This window comes from Bombus pascuorum, chromosome 2, assembly GCF_905332965.1.
Source record: "Bombus pascuorum chromosome 2, iyBomPasc1.1, whole genome shotgun sequence".
NCBI classification, from domain to species: Eukaryota; Metazoa; Arthropoda; class Insecta; order Hymenoptera; family Apidae; genus Bombus; species Bombus pascuorum.
The window spans coordinates 2,090,018-2,111,061 of NC_083489.1; the positions used below are offsets into that span (position 1 = coordinate 2,090,018).

Sequence of the window (21,044 nt, forward strand, 5' to 3'; positions counted from 1 at the left end):
TTATTGTGGTCTAACGATTCGACGGCGGTTTGTTGTGAAAATGTCGCAGGATCGGGATATGACAATGACTCTGCTCTTCGATCGTAAACGACGAACGATTGACTATGATTTCTATGGGACGTAGGATCGGGTGTTTGTGGAGGAGGATGGATCTTGCTTGTTAAAAGGTGTTGTGACAACTGTAAACATGCGTTCCTTGATATCGGACATGATACTGAATACTATAAAATACGGAAACCAGTTAAAAATCTTCTGACTTCGTTCTACGTCGTACGAATTTACTTACTAATTTTGGATGTTTAATGTACGGGATTTCACCGCGGAAAACTTCGTATATCTGTGTGAGATAAGAAAACATGGCGAGTTTATCGGGGACGTCGTATTGAGCCATTTCCTCTCCTGTCATTATCTAGAAAAATTCACAATTAGAACATCGAGTTGTTCTTCCTTTTATTTCTTACATCGGTAAATTAAATCGAAATATAGCTTACTGGAGGTATGCTCAGTTCTTTTTCCAAGATATCAAAGGCCAGCTGATTGTTCGTAATCGCATCGTCCGGATTCAAATTATGGAAATCTATTAGATTCGGTCGATATCTGTGAATTATCGCACAAATAGCCAGACCATTCTTGAACGAGGCACCCATATCTTTTATTTGGACCGAGTCGTACAGGGCAACTTGTTTTTGCAACCAGCGAAGCAGCGTGTCTGGATGCACTTGTGAATCTCCACGTAAATCTATATACCACGATCGATAACATTAATAATCTTTATAATATTTTTAATGTAACTACGATCAAAGTACATTCGCGATTCTACCTCGGCGACGTCGTTTCTTAGGAATATCGATCTCGGACTGTACAGGAGGCTGTTTGATGCTGTCAGGGTCATCTGTGTCGACTAAACCTCGCACTTGTATTGGCGTTACAGAGGATACGTTCAAATTCGGGTATCTTGAAACGAATGAAAATTTGTTAAATAAATAGCAAATAAAACTATATTAGGTAGATAATTTTATTTTATAGCAATAATAATATAGATATCGTACCTGGTATGAGGGTCCAGTGTATATGCAGCGTAATCCCTGTTCAAATTTTCAGGCGTGGTCTGTCCGAGTAGCCTGTAAATAGATTCGCGTTCTGCGATTACTTCTAACGGCGATACATTTGCACCCCAGCTTTTGATTGCCCAACAGGCATCCAAGGAGCTTAAAAATCCTCTCGCACAACCGGATCCCGTTGGCCAGAATGGCTATAAAAATTATACCATATAAATTACACCATATTATATATGGTTAATATATTATAGCGATAACAAAGAAGACTTAGAATAACAAAAAAGATTATTACTATCATCCAACAAGTACAGCAGTATTGTACGACAGTTGATAAAATTAATTGAAAAATGTCACTTTGATAAATCATTAGAATCAAAGTGTAGGATAATAGAGACGTCAGGTGATATACCTCGAGCAGACTATCGCCCACGAGGATCATAAGTAGTCTATGACCCCGACGTTCCAAAATCCGGCTAGCATTCTCCGCCGCATACATAGACGTGAAATCGAACATAGCCACGTCTGGCTGACCATAATGGTTCACTGCAAATTCCATACCACTCATTTGGTATTCCGTAGAGAATTCAGCAGCTTCACGGGCGTAAAGCATCAATGCTTCGCGATCCACGTTTTCCTTCGCGAGCAGCTTCGCTGTATCTGGATAGTCCTGAAATATATTCCAATCAATTAACATCACGCTTATAATTAGCCGGAATCGTTATACAGTTATAACGTATAGTATATAGTATAGACAAAGGTATAATTATTTTTATACAATGACGTACCTGCAGAATTACTCCCTTGTTTATAAGGCTGTGCTTTTTGGCAGTCATAACGAAGTAATGAGTATCATCTTTATAATATACAATATTCTCTAGATCTATACCAGTATCATGGTACAGTTCTTTGAAAAATTTCTGGTTGAAGATGAAGGCCACTCCGCTGATTTCTTTTACCCGTGCCTCCGCTTCAGTTCGTTTGTTTATAAAATTGGCCGTTATCGCTATGGCCAATTTACCCCGAAATTCTTTCCGCTTGAAACCCTCCAATGTGTTTCTTTTGCCATCGGCGCCGATCAGCACGTCGAACTCGTATTGACAGACTGGATGATCAGCGGGGGTAGTTTTCGCTCTCCAACCGATCTCTGAAAGAATTACAAGCTTATGTTAACCAAACTATAGGAATACTTTATAGAATCGAAAAGAATAATGGAGAAGAGAAGGGCGATACAAGAAGGGGAGGAACGACGATAAGAAAGCACGGCAAGGAGGCAAAAGCGTAAAAGTTGCCATAGTTTTACAGACGGAATATATAACGGAGTGCGATATAACGGAGCGGATAAGAGAGGAGGTAGATATACAAGAAAAGAGAGATAGACAAGGAAATGAGTTTAGATAGATATAAGGGAGGAGGCAATAAGGTGATAACGCTATAAGACTGATAGAATGTAAAAAGCGTGATAGGTAAACGAGATGTAAAACCGAAAGCTCGTCCAAAGCCGAAAGGCACGGACCAAGTACAAATAGAAATAATAAATAAAAATGAGCATCGTGATGGGTCCGGAATTTTCCTGATAATCGACATCATCGTATCGAACGATACACAGTAAAAATTCTAAAAACGGGTTGAAAGTTACGATACACAGTAAAAATTCTAAAAACACGTAAAAAGCGTGATAGGTAAACGAGATGTAAAACCGAAAGCTCGTCCAAAGGCACAGACTAAGTAATAATAATAATAATAATAATAATAATAATAATAATAATAATAATAATAATAATAATAATAATATAGGAATATTTCATGGCAAACGGTTGCATAAAAGATTCGTAGAATTTCTTGCAGCGCAGAAACAAAGCTCCGATACTTCATCAATGAAATTAAAAGATGTTTCTTCTCCAATGCGATTTCAAGCAGAGAATAATTTGTTCTTTCCTAATGTATTTATTTTGAACTTACACGTGCTCTGTCTTGTATACTTTTTACCTTAGAATTTCTTCTACCAATTATCAACAGTTGTTGTCAAAAAAAAAAAAAAAAAAAAAGGGAAAGGAAACGAAACAGGTAGGATACATAGAAGTCTGAACATTTTACAGGTCAATAAACTTTCACGCGTCGAAAGGGTCGATTATTGGACGAAAAGGGGTCGATCGAGCGTTAGAAAGACTAGATTACTTACTGCCCTCTTCCTGATTCTCCGGTGGCGGTATCAAAGAATCGAAGCTGACACTTTCGTGGAACTCGACACCGAGGATCAATGCGACTTTCAGCAAGATACACTGAAGTTGGCGGATACTGATGTGATCTATAGATCCAGCGCAGAATTTTCCAAAGAATTTCTTTGCTCCTAGGCCACGAAGATCTTGAATAACAAAGGGCCAAAGGTGAAGGACGTTGTTTCTGGACATCCGGTCCCTTTTTTCCACAACGACAACCTTGGCACCTAACAGCTGGGCTTCTATCGCCGAACGAAGTCCACACGGACCTCCTCCGATGATCAAAACCTGAATAATTAAACGTGCTTTGTTATTCCAATTTCCTGAAAGTAAAACATCCAGCAAAATATCGAAAGACATTGCCAAGTTTTTCCTCCTCTTTTCAAACGGAGATTATCGTAATTATTTCTCTTTAAATGGTTGAAATTTATTTTTTTAATGTCTTGAAAATTATGCTGGTTTTCAATGTCTAAATTAAGATTCTGAGAATCCGAATTTAGTCGTGTATTTCGATTCTTACAAGTATATATCATTCCTTTTGTTTCATAGTTAATTAATTCATTAGCTTTATGATACGTTTCTATCATTTTTTTTGAATGGCTTGAAAATTATGCTGGTTTTTAATCACTGAATTAAGATTCTGAGAACCCGAATTTAGTCGTGTATTTCAATTCTTACAAGTATATCATTCCTTTTGTTTCATAGTTAATTAACTCATTAGTTTTATGATACGTTCCTATCACTTTTTTTAATGGCTTGCAAATTATGCTGGTTTTCAATGTCTAAATTAAGATTCTGAGAATCCGAATTTAGTCGTGTATTTCGATTCTTACAAGTATATCATTCCTTTTGTTTCATAGTTAATTAATTCATTAGCTTTATGATACGTTTCTATCATTTTTTTTGAATGGCTTGAAAATTATGCTGGTTTTTAATCACTGAATTAAGATTCTGAGAACCCGAATTTAGTCGTGTATTTCAATTCTTACAAGTATATCATTTCTTTTGTTTCATAGTTAATTAATTCACTAGCTTTATGATACGTTTTTATCACTTGAAAAACTATAATAAATCTCTTACGATAGTAAATACAGAAGAGTGTTTTACGGCTTAGTAGAAATATCAGCATAAATCAATTTAAAGTTGTACAATTTGTAAAATTTATTTACCTCTTCTCGTGTATCAAAGTACGTTAAACAAAGTTCATTACCGAGCTATCGATAGCGTTTCGTATCACGAACGCACGTAGTAATTTGAAAAGCATGGACAAGTTGAATTATTTGAAAATTATTATTTAAATTGACCCAATAAATATACAAACATACTTGGATCGTTCGATCACGCCTTCGTCATCTTAAGTTACCTCGATAGATATCGTTTCAGGTGAACGAAGTTTCTCCAAAAAACAGTCGTCACGTCGTAATATTAAAAACAGCAAGATACAACGAAATTAAGGAGAGAAACAGACGATTCACGAAATCGCATAAAACATTCTCGGTATACTTACTCTTGTATTCGGGCATGCTTTGCCACGATTGTAACATTTGTGATTGGCCCTCTGATCAAATTTTTTCCATAGAGCTAGCGCCTTCCACGATCGCAACTTGGATTTCAATTTTGGATAAAATTGATTGATCGTATTTGGTCTGATTTTGAGTAATTCGCAGAGATTCCGAAAATGTCCAAGAATGGATTTCAATGTAGTGGCATTACAAAACAAATCGAACTCTTCGTTGGCTTTCGCCACCTCTGCCGAGTTCATTGTTTGCTTTCGACCCTGCTGATGCTCCATTACCTGTAACAAATCGATACTTGTTATAAATCTTTTTATGCGACCGGCGTAAGCAAAAGCGTCGTAAACACTGCAACTAGTAGTACAAGTTGCCTCGTGTATCGGGTAAATTAACCTTCTCGTATCTACGGATAAGATAACTCTGGCGGCGCAATGTCGTCCATAGATTCGGGAAAAATCGATCTGCAAGATATCTCTTTGGCTAAGTCCAAGAGACACGCATTTAACTTTTGCTAAATATTAACATTGTACATTTTAAAAATATATTTGCTTTAAACGTCAGTCTGAAAGGTATCTTCGAATAAATCTAAGGTCACATCCGAGATTACAACGCAGCTTGATAATTTCAAAATTCATTTTTCGAGATGTGTTTTCTTTTTTGATGAACGTTATAATAAGAATTACCTTTGGATAAGTTTCATTAGTAAGGTATATTGAAATACAGAGGTATCTGCAAATTTCTGTCGCTTTGTTTGCTCAGGTCTATCGTATAATTTTTATAGACATCGTAGAGACACCGTTGTGTTCGCCAAAATTTCATTCAAAGTCTCAACGACGCAGAAACTATCAAAGACGAGTCCTTCCCATTGAAACATTTATTACATTGTCCGAGAAGTTTCTTTCCTTTTATGAGGAAGTAATAGACGCACAGGGTTTTTCGTTTTATATTATTTCGTCGAATTACGTACGACCGATTTTCTTCTGTCGAGACAAAGCGCGACTTCTCACAGACTCGCTTTCGCGCCTGTACGAAGGTGGATCGTTGGAAAAACCACGTTTGAGAGAGGAAGACACTTTCCGGACAACCTAATATAAACTTCCGTTTGCTATTTCTCTATTACAGTCGAAACTAACAATTATGTTGGCGTTAACTTTTCTGGCGATTCTATTGGGTTGGCGATTGAGTGACTGCGGATTTTGTCAAGACCACCTTTTTTTTTATTTATACGTGGAGATCCTCATGGACACTCCTCATGTTGCGATAGCAACAACTGAGTAGTGTCGGACTCCTACCGACTAAAACTCCACGGTGGTTCTCCAGACGGTTGGTAGGGGGGAGTGCCCCGGGGTCTCTTGCGAAATAACTACCAGAACACCCCCTGTCAAGAGCACCTAATGACAAAATCCGCAATCAGTAGTTGCCAGTTCAATATTCGAGCGAGGCAAATTTCACCGATAGAAATTCCACCTGACTAACGAAACAACGATAAATTACCAATTTTTAGGATGTTGTATGACGTTACCGCGGGGAGAGAACTCGTAACGCGGCTACGTACCGTTTCAAACTATTGGTCCCGACATTATTTCGACGACTTTAAAGGAACAGAGGCTAATTTAGCCAGAAGAACTGCATCCTTCGATGACTAACGCTAAGAGAAACCGATACAAAGTTGATACGCAATAATTTCAATCGAATAATTGCACACCACCAGCTACTCGCTTCCGATCGAGATTTATCGCCGATCGTTGGCGGTGGAAGGGAAAAGGAGCACGTAGAAATTCATCGAATTCGCGATATAAATTACCTGGCACGATGTTTCGTAATTAAATTCGTACAACGATAATTTACAGATTGCCCTGGATGGTAAAACGGAACGAACGCTGATTAACGATAAACAACGTGGATATTAAATAAATTTGCGAAACGAGCGTACATGAAGTAACGATACATAAAATTTCACGCGCAACGTTAATGTGGCACAGAGAACGTTTCTTACGATCGGTATAATTCACCTAAATACCAGTGCATCTATCGATCGTATTTATTCCGTTCGATAGCTCATTGCGGTTTCTTCCTCTACGTCTTGTGATCCTTTTCCGTTCCTTTTTCCCCCGACACACCAGGAATTTATCCTGGAATTTTTCACCGCAGACGCATTTTATTTTCGTATCGAATATTTCTGTCTCTCGAGCGCGGAGAAACGAAACGTCGCGTCGTTTAAAGGGAACAATGCTACATGCTGATTTCCTTCGTCCCGGGTTTAGGCGCTCGATGAAAGCGTTAAACACGCTCTACTCGTCGCACTTACACGAATTTTGCACGTACTGACGTTAGAATCTTTTTAACTATCAGAGATACGAGAAAAGTTCTAATACATTTGTAGGAAATCGTTCGATTTCACAGAGACGATCGAATAGAATATCTCGATTACTTATAAACTGCTTTTCACGGACATTTCAGTATCTTTTGGTATATTCTCCAAGAATAATTTTCAATATTCCTTTTTTTTCAGAATAATTTACGATATTTTCTTTCTTCGATTCTTGAAGGCTAACCCGAGCGAAATTTTACTTTATTCGAATTTTGCACGTACTGACGTTAGAATCTTTTTAACTATCAGAGATACGAGAAAGATTCTAATACATTTGTAGAAAATCGTTCGATCTCACAGAGACGATCGAATAGAATATCTCGATTACTTGTAAACTGCTTTTCACGGACATTTCAATATCTTTTGGTATATTCTCCAAGAATAATTTTCAATATTCCTTTCTTTTCAGAATAATTTACGATATTTTCTTTCTTCGATTCTGAAGGCTAATCCGAGCGAAATTTTACTTTATTCGAATTTTGCACGTACTGACGTTAGAATCTTTTTAACTATCAGAGATACGAGAAAGATTCTAATACATTTGTAGGAAATCGTTCGATCTCACAAAGACGATCGAATAGAATATCTCGATTACTTGTAAACTGCTTTTCACGGACATTTCAATATCTTTCGGTATCTTCTCCAAGAATAATTTTCAATATTTCTTTTTTTTTCAGAATAATTTACGATATTTTCTTTCTTCGATTCTGAAGGCTAATCCGAGTGAAATTTTACTTTATTCGAATTTTGTTCGAACGTTACCGTTTGCAATAATATTATCACGCTGTTATTTACCTGTTAATTACTGTAACCATGGGAAATAATAAATTTTCTATTTTCAGCTACCGATAGAATATTAAATCGCCTTATTTATCCTCTTTATTGATTATTGCAATTTCACCCACAATAGCGCAAACGTGATTTCCTTTGACAACAACGTTCAAAGATTAACGACATCGTATTACATGTCTACACCATCGTCTACTCGATTGCGCGTCTCGATACACGTTCAGACGATGTTTACGAAGCGTAAGCTCAATTTCTGCTACTTTTTGTCGAATTTACAATAACGTGCAATTTGTATCTCGCGTTCGAGTTGATACGTTTCGTAAAAACGCGTACTCGTTTTAATCGATAACGTTAGATATCGGTGGAAATATTGGCGCGATGTATGCTGTACGGATGACACGGTGCTTTGAATTGATTCGAGATAAAAACAATTACGTAACAGGATTTTCTCGTACGTAAGGACGTAAATTGTAGATCTTGTTACATTTAGCAGGTTATCAGGAAGAGGATGGTTATTTCTAGGCTCGTTTCTAGGTACTCGCCGATAGGCTTAGCCTATGCGAGATAATAGAAAATCGATAGGAGCATGTTTGCAGTTGCACGAGGCAGACGAAAGCAGCGTCACGTGCTTTGCGAACGAACGTTATGGAATTACGAATGATTTTTGACGTATCGATCATCGAATAATCCAATTGACGTAAAAGCTGAGTTATGTGCGCCCCTGCGATATGGCTATCACGTGTACTTGAAGTAAAACGACGCATATCTTTGCCAAGAAAACCCTATCGTATCTTTAGACGTACAAATTACTTGTTTGTCGGCATAATAATCGTTTATTCAATTAATCAGAAGATACGTAAGTATTAATTATAAATTATAACAGTCGGTTGTTCGAACAAATACTATACTCAACATTCAAGGAATTTCGCTGTTAAATAAGGAAGATGAAAGGTCTGAACTAACGAACTATTTATTTACTAATTTCGGTCAACTGTTTGAATAAATTCGAACATTATTCGTTATGGAAGAGTGTTATTATTAAATAAAGAAGATTTATAAAATCCGAAGTAACAAGCTATTCAATTTCTGCTATTTAATGTACGTTTATTTTGCTCGCCTTTGTTCGAAGAATTTCGTAATTTCGTAATTCGCAATAGAAGAAAGTGAAGCGGATAATATCATCGAATCGCGGGTGACCGGAAGAGTTTACGATTTGAATTTTAGGTCGTGCAATTTCAATTTGCATCGTGTATCATGTCGTACCACTGTCGCATGAAACTTGGAACACACGATGCAAGCCGGGTACGCCTCCACCTTTTTTCCTAGCTTTTTCCAATTGAATACTTCTAACCACATCCACGCGAAAGGGTAACGGATACAAAGACTATTTTACGATCATCCTTTTGGAAGGACAATAGGCAATATTTCTATGTAAATACGCATACTCCGAAATTAAGGGACTTCTATAAATTTCCTAAATCATTTCCAAGCCTAACGGTACAAACTTATCAGGATTGGAACAACGCAGAAGCATTTCACGGAGGAAAACTCCGCTTCTAATGGTAAACATCATCGAGGTTGGTAATCGAAAGAAAGAGAGAGAAAGAGAGAGAGAGAGAGAGAGAGAGACGAAACGATGAGAGGCGAGTAGGCAGATCTAGGCGAGGTGGTCGCCCCGGACCATCCTCGAGCCACTCGAAATGTCACGAGGTGCTGGCCGACATGCCTTCTGCGTGCCTTTCGACTCGACCATACAGATCATCGGTGCTCGTCTTCCGATAAGTGCGAGCTAAATACAGCGGGATGCCGAGAATCGTGGCGATGCGCTGGCGCCCGTATCAGCCACGGACTATGGCTGAAGAGAAAGAGGTGGTGAACGAGGAACAGAAGGAGAGATATTCGGTCACGCTCCGGTATTGATTTACGAATCAATTTAGAAACGACTTCCGCGATACGAGTCCCATAATTCATGCGGATTAGTCGGCTACGCCGTACAGTTTCCAATGCACTGCTGAAGGCGCTGCAAATGGCCTACTAGCGCCAATGTTCCTCTAACTAAGCTGTTTGAAGTTGTGACTAAAAACCGAGCAATAAAGCAATTAGAAGCGTCGCTATGCGCATACTGTTTGATGTATAGCGTCATAGCGTGTTGTCTTTACGACGATCGTGTTAAACGATCCGCAGGGAAGAATCGAACGGTTTAAAAGTATAAACGGCATCGTTTGGGTTAGGTATAGTATCGATCATTGACGCGGAAGGTTGGGACGAAAGGAGGTTCTACCGTTCTTCCATGTTTTTATCGATTGGCCTATGTTGTATATCTATTCGAAGTTGGGTATTTGTCCGAATGTGTCGAATGGAATTAAAGCCATCCGTCATCCACCGTTTAATTGACAAACGCCTCGCTATTGTTGCTAACGCTAGAGCTTCAACAGCGGTCGAAATGGTTGGGTCTACAATTTTATAACACTGTCAATCCTCGTTTAGGGATTATGGTTCCAGATGGATTAATAATATCAGAAATGCTCAGAGTAATATGAGAAACTTCTTTTTGTAAAAAAGTAATAAATTAACAAATATACAAATATTCTATCAGACGTATGGTTTGATATTGTTGCTAATACTAGAGCTACCACAGCGGTCGAAATGGTTGGGTCTACAATTTTATAATCCTGTCAATTCTGTCAATCCTCGTTTAGGGATTATGGTTCCAGATGGATTAATAATATCAGAAATGCTCAGAGTAACATGAGAAACTTCTTTTTGTAAGAAAGTAATAAATTAACAAATATACAAATATTCTATCAGACGTATGGTTTGATATTGTTGCTAATACTAGAGCTACCACAGCGGTCGAAATGGTTGGGTCTACAATTTTATAATCCTGTCAATTCTGTCAAAACACGTTTAGGGATTATGGTTCCAGATGGATTAATAATATCAGAAATGCTCAGAGTAACACGAGAAAATTCTTTTTGTAAAAAAGTAATAAATGCACAAATATACAAATGTTCTATCAGACGTATAGTTTAAAGAGCAGTCATTTTGTCTTAACTGTTGTGATATTGCTAGTTCATACACGTTCAATATTTCGATTTACGTAAATTGACGTTAACTTGAATTATATCGATTATATATATATAAATGTATGTAATTGTACGCGTAGCTAACATAGTTTAACTAAAGTTACGACTATACGATGATCTGCTATGTATGCGTTTCTGTCTTTCGACAAGTTTACGTCTACCGTTCTGGTTTAGCGTGTATGTGTTCTTGTTTACGCGTAAGTTTTACGGTTACCGTTCTGTCTTATTTTGTGTGTGCAACTGAAAGTCACCGCGAAGTTGGGAGGCAAATGGAAATAAAGAATTTTGTCATATAACGAACGTGTATATGTGCTTATGTTCTCTCCTACGAAAAAATATTGTACAATGTGAAATACAAGTACAAATAGAAAAATAAGATATTCCTTCAAAAGCAGCTCTAGCGGGTGTATCAAATTAATGGCACACGTATATGGCTTCGAAGAAACTTATTACGATTCGTCAGGCGGTTGTGAAGAAAAATTGATTTATCGCATCATATACCACTTTTATGCTACTGCTTCTTCCGCGTGTTACGTACATACTATTCAAAATATCAATGTTACTGTACGATTCCTACCGCCATATACCCTCAAACACACACACGAATCAATAAAAAGTACAATTTCCCTGCTCCAATATCCATAAAGAACACCAAATACGCATTTCCGAAACGTTCTTGTCGAACCAAAAAAGAAAAACGCAATTTTACCACGCAATTTAAAATGCTCGATAGAAAGAACGCGTCAGGTATATTACCTTACCTGCGCAACAAATCTAAACTACAAATACAGAAATCGAAAACCGTGATCCTCTCACATTTCCCATCGTCTTTATCGGGTTAAAAGAACAAAGACACCTCCGAGGATCTCTCGTGCGCAGAAGGAAAGTCTCCTGTATCTTTTCGCGGGTCAGCCGATAATTACGAGTTCGAGACGTGGAATTTTATCTTTGTAGGCGGCAGCCAGCGCTAATTTCTCCACGGTGCCGTACAATGACTCGTTATGCACGGTCACGTCCTCGCGAACGATCGTAATATCGTGTGCCGCACCGTAGTCGATACACCCGATGCTCTTCCACACGGTTCTTTGAACTTACGACCTGATAACTTGCTGCTCCTGCCGCCAATGCCTTTGCCTCGTCGTCGTCCTCGTGCCACCGGGTATTCCGCATACGACAAACGGAAGCACGAGAACTTTCCCCTATGAACGTTCCACGGAGATCAAAGCGAATCTCTCGTCGTGATATCGACCGTCTCTAAAGCGATGCTTCGCTTCCTTTTTTTCTCTCTTCTCCTTGCTCCTTCTTCTTTTTTCTTTTTTCGTAACGCACTTTGACGGTGGAAATAATTATTAAGGCTGTTTATTCGTGCTCGTACCTCGTTTCCTGGGGAACGGGGAAGGGAAGGTATAATTAATCTGGAAGGTGAACGAACGTAAAGTGTACGTTCGATGAGATGTTATACTTCGTTCGAGATAAATGGCACGCATAATAGTTGTTTGGGATGCTTCTAATCGAACGAATTTCGATGAGTCGACCACGTTTGCGGAGTTTATCGAGAAGTGGATATTTTCTGGAGATTAGGATGATGCAAGATCGAGATTTGTGAGAAATTTCAATGGATAGAGATGCACGCAGTGTACATAACACGTGAAAATGTATGTAATATATATAATGAAACATAAAATATGTGCTTCGTGTATTTGTGGGAAATTTAAATGGACAGAAAGAATGCGGAGAAATGCGTAAACTAAAATACTCGCTTTGATATTTCGGGAGTGAAACAAATTTCCATGTACAGCTATCTCTATGTACTTTTTTTAGTTTTCATCAAAATGGATAGATTCGTATAAACATTCGCGGTTTATCGATGAGATTTTCAACTAACACGTTGAAAATGTAGTCGGCGTATTGAACCTTGTCGAAATATTGTTTCAACGAAACGCGTAATCGACGAAGAAATTAAACGAATGTAAATAATAATAACAATAAAGATTGTAGATGGATGAACTTTCTTCGTCTCTCGAAGTTTAAAGCAAATTAGAAGTCTAAAGAGTTTATTGAGAAGCGAATGCCTTCTGAAAATTAGAAAATTAATTAGCTTGTTAACGAGAACGTTGAAAATAGTTAAGAACGTGTTGCCTGAACGTTGCTTCTGAGAAAACTACGATCAGTACGGATACTGAACGAATGTAGGTAAATTGCAAAAATGTTCAACGAACTACAAACGTCGAAGATTTTTATCTTACATGATTTTATCGACAATTTTATCTGAATAATTTCTTTCTAATTCTGCGAATTTTTCTCATTTTCTCCGGTAAATCATCGCACGGAAGATTAGATGAAAGTACGTTCGCGAGATCAAAGTATCGGTAAGTGGTCTGCCGTGTTATTGGCTGCTCTTTATAGCAACGGCAAAGCATTTTTTTTTAATCATCGTCGACGATGAAAATAGTCGTCGCGGCTATTTATTTTTTATCGGACGTCGCTTCCGGGAAAAGTGTAAGTAATAACACGAGGGTTGACGAACGTTTATTATAAAACTTACGTTACCTAACAAGTTCTTGAAAATCTCGATGCGAGTTAATTTTATGTCGTTTGAAGAATTAGCGTGCGGAGAAACAGCAAATTACGGAATATTCACCTTACGATCGACGTAATCCAATTTTCGGATTTTTCCTCCACCAAACTAACGATGACGTTAGCTATTATAACTTTCTAAATTACATAAAGTCTATTAATTTAACATAATTTTTATTATACGAATTTCTTCCTTCCTTTCTTTCTTTCTCAAATAGACAAAAGAATCGAATCGAAGGTGATCGAGGATGATCTACGCCGCGCTCTTGTAACATAACTAAACGTTAATTTATGACGACCACGCAAGCAACAATATTTTACGAAAACATCTACAATTTCACAGATAATAACACAACGTCGAATATAACGCCGTTGGCGAATTTGACGGTTCCTTAGTCCGAGCAACATTGAAGAGTAAGATGTAGATATACTTCCATCAGAGTCGCAAGAGGAAGCAGTGATAACTCAAGAAAATGTATGTGAAATGTGAAATGTAAAATGTAAAATGAACCACCTTCTAATGGTCGTTCTGAGACACACGAAACAGAGGTACGTGATTTGAACACGATCCAACATCCTCAAACATTTACAAGTACGAGCTATCCTGTTGTTTGACAGCCAAATTTGTTCGTTAAATTCTAAATGTCACATAAACAAAGATCGTTTAAAGTTTTATTAAAAAGTTATATATAATAGGAATACGAAATATCGCCTCCAATTTCAAGTCGATTTGTATGTGAACAGTTTAAAAAAAGTGAGATGCGAAAAGTTGGTGAGTCCAGGATCAGTTCAGCGAGATGAAACAAGATCGAAACGAGCTTGATGGGATGATAAATGCAATTTTTTATCGTTGTTAGTTTCGTAAGGAGAGGAACGAAGAAAATGTGGAAATGGAATAATTAACAGCTAATGACAATCGCAAGTTTATCGCTGTTTCCTATCCTACTTCGCATTTTTATCGTAACTGTTTAATAAATCTTCCAATGACTTATATTTATATAATACTTTTTGTTGGTTGTTAAATCCACGGATACTCCGTACTATATAACTATACGATTAAAGAAATATAAAAAAAGGTGTATCCTCTGGAAAAAAAACTTTGATTTCTCCATATGGGTGGGACGATGTGGAACGCGTTAATAAGATGTTGTATCATATGTGCAAATTTTGCCAACGGCGATGCGTTAATAGAACTAATTTGCAAGGTATCTAGTTGCAAGAGAAATTTTCGTGTTTCATTCGAATCGTGTTACATTAATACAGACGAGTAGCAACTCTAGCAACTGGGATGATGCAAAAGTAATTAACGTGTGCGCAGTTCGTTCACCGGCGATGTCTCTTTCACATCGTTAAAATCTGCTGTGCATTACACGAAGCGGAAAAGCGTTTGAGTTCATTAACGATTCCACAGAGTTTTATTTCGAAATTGGACGGGTTTTCTAGACGTGTTTCTTTGGTTTAGCTGTTCGTTAAGAAGCCTCGTTGACCGAATGATTTTCAAGATCCGTATCTTTCCTAATGCATCTGACATAGTAACTTAAAAACGGAAATTACTCGGACGTTTCTTTTCCGGATACACCGAATCATTAAGATACAAGTCCGTGTTAGAACTCGGCTTGTGTTTCGTAAAATGATTCTACACGTATCTCCGTTAGAATTAACGCGAACATCTGGTCATTCTCAAGTTACATAATAATTTCGTTAGAATTTTAGATTCGGGATTATCGGTTACAATCAGATTATGAATTAATCAAGAATAATTTTCGTAAAGAAATAGACCGTAACAATTTATTTAAGACAGATATTAATTATTAAGCAAGATATTAATTATAACTAAACAAGAATGTTTTTCATTCAAAAAAAGAAAAAAGAAAGAAAAGAAGGAGTGAAAGAATTTATCAAAGAATCTGATATTCTGTTAACTTTACACAAAAATTATGGAAAATACACCATAGAAAATTGTTCACCTCGTCGCTCTAATGTGACACTATTATCGTGTTTATATTACTATTTGAAACCAATTCGAAAACGTATGTATATAGAAGTTAGAACACATTTACTGTAAACACATATTGAATAAAAAATTAGTATACAGCACGAGTAACCTAAAGTCTTAAGCATACGAGAAACGTTAAATGACTCCATTGGACATCGAGGTTCATTAAAATAATGAATAATTCACTGTTCAAATATTTTGGTATAATTTTTGCCAAATGTATGTCCGTAGCTTCTATACACGCGTGAAATCATTTTCGAATCGGTTCAATTTTACTAATACGATATAACGATATTCATATTCGTTGCGATGTTAATTTTGGAAATTTATTAATAATCGTTGGAATTTATATATATTATATTATATTATATATATTATTGGATATATATATATATATATATATATATATATATATATATATATATATATCATATCGCGTAAAATAAATTTTGAAATTATATATATATATATATTTATATTTATATTTATAAAATTATATATATTATTAGAATATAGAAATTATATATATATATATTTATATTATATATATCACATATATATATATATATATATATATTATATACATATATATATGTGATACGTTCGTAAAAAGTTTCTGCAACTGTACAGCGAGCAAGCGAAAGATCAACACCGAGGCTATTCGTGGTTAATGCGAAGAAAACGGATATAACGTGATAATCACGAACTTTGATGATCGAACATACGGTACAAATTGAGATATACGCGGTTTCACGCCGGCAGAGGAGGAATCGTTTCTCGTAGTGAGCACACGATCAGCTGTTCCGGTCATTATGGCAAATTGTCCGGGCAAACGAGCGTCATCCGACGTCCACATTATACCTACGCTCTCATACTTTTCGCTTCTTCCACCTTTGTTCTCTCGAGAGGTTCTCGTCGTTTCAAGAAACAACGAAACTCCAGCCTCTGGCCGAATTTTTAACCGTTTCGTTGCAATTGTTTCGAGATAGAAATTTGCAAATTTATATTCCACGATATCGTTTTCTCTCTTCAGTTAAATCTGTGAGTTGATCGTAGACAAAAGAACGTACTGGGCTGGCAACTAAGCGATTGCGGATTTTGTCATTAGACGGTATCGACAAAATCCGTAATCACTTAGTTGCCAGCCTAATAGTAGAAAGAAAGATAACGAGAGTTTGAAGAAATAAAAGTGCGAATGATTTGAATCTAAGAGACAAAAGGTACAAAATTATCAAGTAGAAGAAGGTATAAAATCGAAGAGATTCAGAAATATTATAGTAATTACGTAATCGTACAATGTATCGTATTATGATGATGGATAATGTAAAAGACATTGGAATCTTTAAGCGTTCAAGAGCATCTCACAGTGCTCGTGGAAGTAGAAATGTTATTTGTTCGAAGCGCTATTAAAAAAAAAAAAAAAAAAAAAAAGTGATGGCTAGAGCAGAGTTATCAGCGCAGCGGTATAAATTTAACGACAAGGTGGTGGCATGCTGTCCAATAAATTCGTTCCAAGGCAAATTGCGTAGGTTCTGCCAGCGAGATACCGGCCGGGAACCACTTGTAGTTTTTCAAAGATTTTATGATTTCTATTAAAATAGTAACGTTAGATATTTTTCCTTTATACGTGCTACTAGAAAGACGTATAATAATATTGACAGCTTACACTTAACTTGTTACAAATTGCACGGAAACTGTTGAACCAAGATTCTCAATGAAAAAAAAGAAATACCTCAGAAATACCTCGTCACCGATCTTTATTTTAACCCACAGCGACGTAACTATAACTACCCGCCAATGAAAATCTTTATTACTCACTTAACCACGTAGATCCTGGGACCAGCCTTCTCTTTTAACAGTAAATTAACAAACATCTCGGAAATATCGCATCGCCGATCTTTGTCTCGATCCTCATCAACGTATACATCGCATCTCTGCCAAATAAAATTCATCGCTACTTGCTTCTGACTGAATCATACGGATTTCTAGATTCTCCAACCGATTCTTCTCGATAAATTAGAAAATATCGAAGAAATATCGCATCACAGATCTCTACCTTAACTTACGTCAACGTATACATCGCATCTCTGCCAAATAAAATTCATCGCTACTTGCTTCTGACTGAACCATACGGATTTCTAGATTCTCCAACCGATTCTTCTCGATAAATTAGAAAATATAGAAGAAATATCGCGTCACCGATCTCTATTCTAACCCACAGCGACGTAACTATAACTACCCGCCAATGAAAATCTTTATTACTCACTTAACCACGTAGATCCTAGAACCAGCCTTCTCTTTTAACAGTAAATTAACAAACATCTCGGAATATCGTATCATCGATCTTCTTCTCGATCCTCATCAACGTATACATCGCATCTCTGCCAAATAAAATTCATCGCTACTTGCTTCTGACTGAATCATACGGATTTCTAGATTCTCCAACCGATTCTTCTCGATAAATTAGAAAATATCGAAGAAATATCGCGTCACAGATCTCTACCTTAACTTACGTCAACGTATACATCGTCGGATATCTGTCAGTGAAGTAGATTCGCGCGGTTATCTCAGCCAACCTTAACGCGTTTCTTCGCAATAAATTCGTACACCGACGACTGCCACCAAAGATTTATTTCCCATCGAAGGGAACGACTATCACGTGCATCGGTAACGGCCTATTGAAAACAGCGTACAGAAATTTACCGTAAGACTCGTACCACCTGCGACGCTTGATCGGGCAAGTGACCCGAATGTTAAACGTTGAACGCGGTTTAAAGAACGAGCGCAACCGGGCAAACGGTTCACTGGGTTATCTATTAGAAGTCTAGCAACGCTATTGAGCAACGGACCACGGCTACAGTAGCAAAGTTTCGTCGTGCCACGTTTTGGTAGAACTTGGAACCAAGCCACTATCGTTCCCTTGGTTTCTTCTACATCCAGAGATAGAGGCAGATTACTAAGAACAATCGAGCGCTCCAGATTTAAGAAACAGCGCGAACAATGCGTGGCTCGTTCACGCGATTACAGGACGATGTAGATCTTTATCGTTACATCGCGAAACGTTTTGTATTTACAAGTCTTTAAGATCGTACGGTTGAAGATGTTCCTTCGACGAATATAGGCGTCTTTAATACGATCGACGGCCGAGTCGATTTTTGAACGACAATGATACTAATGCCAATGTCGTATTATACGCTTTCATGCCACTTTGAGCGAGCTATATTTATGGGGAAAATTATAACGTCTAAACGTAATAATTTTATGGTTTATGAAAGTATACTTAATTCTGGGTCGTTTTGCGTTACATCGATTAGTCTCGAGCGTCTCGCTCTATAATTTAGTAACAATGATGCTAGCAAATTGACAAATTACGAGTTGCACGTTGGGGATTTCTATTGTACAGGCTTTACTGTTTCGTAATTTTGTTAAATAGGACGATCGTAATTTATAAAATTTACTTGCAATTACGTGCCTGTAGCATACGTATAACAGAACTTTGCCACGTTTTAATGCCAAACTTATTAATACCTACTCGTAATTTATAGCTCCGTGATTCGTCACATTCCATTAGTAAAATTAATTCGATAGCACAAGAATTTTACCACGAGGCGAACATTTTTCAAATAATTTTCAACAACACTCGATAACGCGGTGGCGAGCGAAAGAAATTTTCAAGGGTAAGAGGAGCGAAAGACACCATAATCCTGCAAAATGGAGTTATAATTGACAAGATGAGTGAACAGTTATGACGTATACCCTAAAATAGATGACTTATCAAGACGGTAAAAAGGTCTACTATAAAAGATACCAATACTCGTACACACAGACGCAAGTCCCAATTCTAAACTCTTTTGTACCGTAACGAATTTCGAGCAAACAGTATACAACTTGGTCCGTCTCTGCGATCAATCAAGATAATACGTTCCATTCGTACGACCGAATCAATTTATCAAAATATCGCGCGAATCGGAACAAAAGTCGGCGTACTCTACGAGTATAACAAAAGATAAAGCTGAAAAGAGAAAAATGAGAAGAATAGAGCGAAAAAAAAAGAGAAGGTGGCTGGCGAAAGAAAGGTTCGGTAGCCAGATTCGTATGGATCTTATCCATCCACGTTTTATCTTTGGGTATCTCACGTGCAGGAAAAAGGAGCGGCGTATCATTGGTAGAATACCTGTTCCCTGTAGAACAGAGTAACGGCGGCCTTTATACATAAATGATCAGAAGCAAGGAGGACAAGCAGTCTATAAATACAACGAAAGAGACGGTTTCAGCTTCGTGCTTCGGTAAAAAAAAGTCTGTCTGGCGAAATGGGACGACATATTTCCGTGGAAGAATTTCAACCAGCCACACTCTCGCCGTTTAAAACGCAACCAGCCCGATTTCATGCTATTTCTTGCTGGACAAATTTTTCGCCACTCGAGCAAAGTCTAAAAAATGCATCGAACACCTAGTTTGCTGTTTGAGAATTGTTTTCCATTCGTTCGACCTTCTTTTAGAAGATCGTTCCTCCTCGCCTCGCACTGTTTAAGTTCGGAATGTTAATCATAGTACGTGACATAGTACTATATTACGTTATAAATGAATTATTTACGATTTATCAGTTTCTCTTTTGTACGCGTTCTTACTACGCGCCAAATATACTTGTCAATTGTTACTGTTACAAATTATTTGCGAGATCTGGCGTATCTACGTGGACGAAGAGAAACCTAATTCGTAAATCGTGTTCGAGTATGTTGATTAATTACGCCAACGTGTTTGGACATTTACCAGAGAAAAGTTTGACGCGTGTATTGTATGCACTGCGCATTTTGAAACTTTATCAGCACCGCGACGAGATTTAACGACACGAGTGTCGCGATTATGTTGGTCAAATTTGAAAGCGATCTGCATATGTATATAGAAATTGCACTATATCGTGACTAAGTTAGGATATAGAAGATATAGAAGATGTCCATCGGAAATATATATTTAGTAAAAAAAATTAGTATGCGGCATGATTAGCCATCTCAAGCGTAGCATTGAAGTTTATTAACATTTTGACCGCTACGGTGGTCATTGGTGACCGGAGCGCTTCAACTTTTTACAATTGTAAAAATTGTATAAAAATTGACAGTTAGGGCATTTTGGATGTAACCGATAAATAGAAGATACTTTGAAATAAAAAGTGTCCCATCGAACGATTAACATTTTTATTAGAACATTGATAAAAAAATGAGAATAAATCCTGCATCTAAAGGTGCACTGTGTTTGCATCCATATGTTTGAAGGGTAATCTACGAATATTATTATAAACACAGCTTAGAAAATAATCGTAAATGCTGCTTTATAATCGTATAATTGAAATTAGAAGTGTGCACATACTTTGCCATTATATATACAATGACCAAATACTGTTTATTAATATCTTCTACACGTCTCAGCAATAAATTCTGCA

At 37.2% G+C, this 21,044-nt stretch overlaps 1 protein-coding gene across 9 annotated transcripts in view; it reads right to left on the reverse strand.

Annotated features, from left to right (window-relative positions):
- LOC132916255 (F-actin-monooxygenase Mical) overlaps nucleotides 1-21,044 on the reverse strand; it is a 116,197-nt gene that overhangs the window by 16,244 nt on the left and 78,909 nt on the right. For 8 of the 9 annotated variants that reach the window (XR_009660063.1, XM_060976091.1, XM_060976093.1 and 5 more), the window contains exons 2-9: nucleotides 4,782-5,069; nucleotides 3,238-3,562; nucleotides 1,844-2,202; nucleotides 1,468-1,725; nucleotides 1,050-1,252; nucleotides 821-954; nucleotides 492-739; nucleotides 287-409 (exon numbers count right to left, since the gene is read on the reverse strand). Coding sequence is in view for 8 of the 9 variants with exons in the window: in XM_060976093.1 (XP_060832076.1) it covers nucleotides 287-409; nucleotides 492-739; nucleotides 821-954; nucleotides 1,050-1,252; nucleotides 1,468-1,725; nucleotides 1,844-2,202; nucleotides 3,238-3,562; nucleotides 4,782-5,069 (1,938 nt within the window). In the remaining variant the exon portion in view is untranslated. Of the gene's footprint in view, nucleotides 1-286; nucleotides 410-491; nucleotides 740-820; nucleotides 955-1,049; nucleotides 1,253-1,467; nucleotides 1,726-1,843; nucleotides 2,203-3,237; nucleotides 3,563-4,781; nucleotides 5,070-12,129; nucleotides 12,293-21,044 lie in introns of those variants that run through there. The other variant, XM_060976088.1, reaches the window with a different exon arrangement.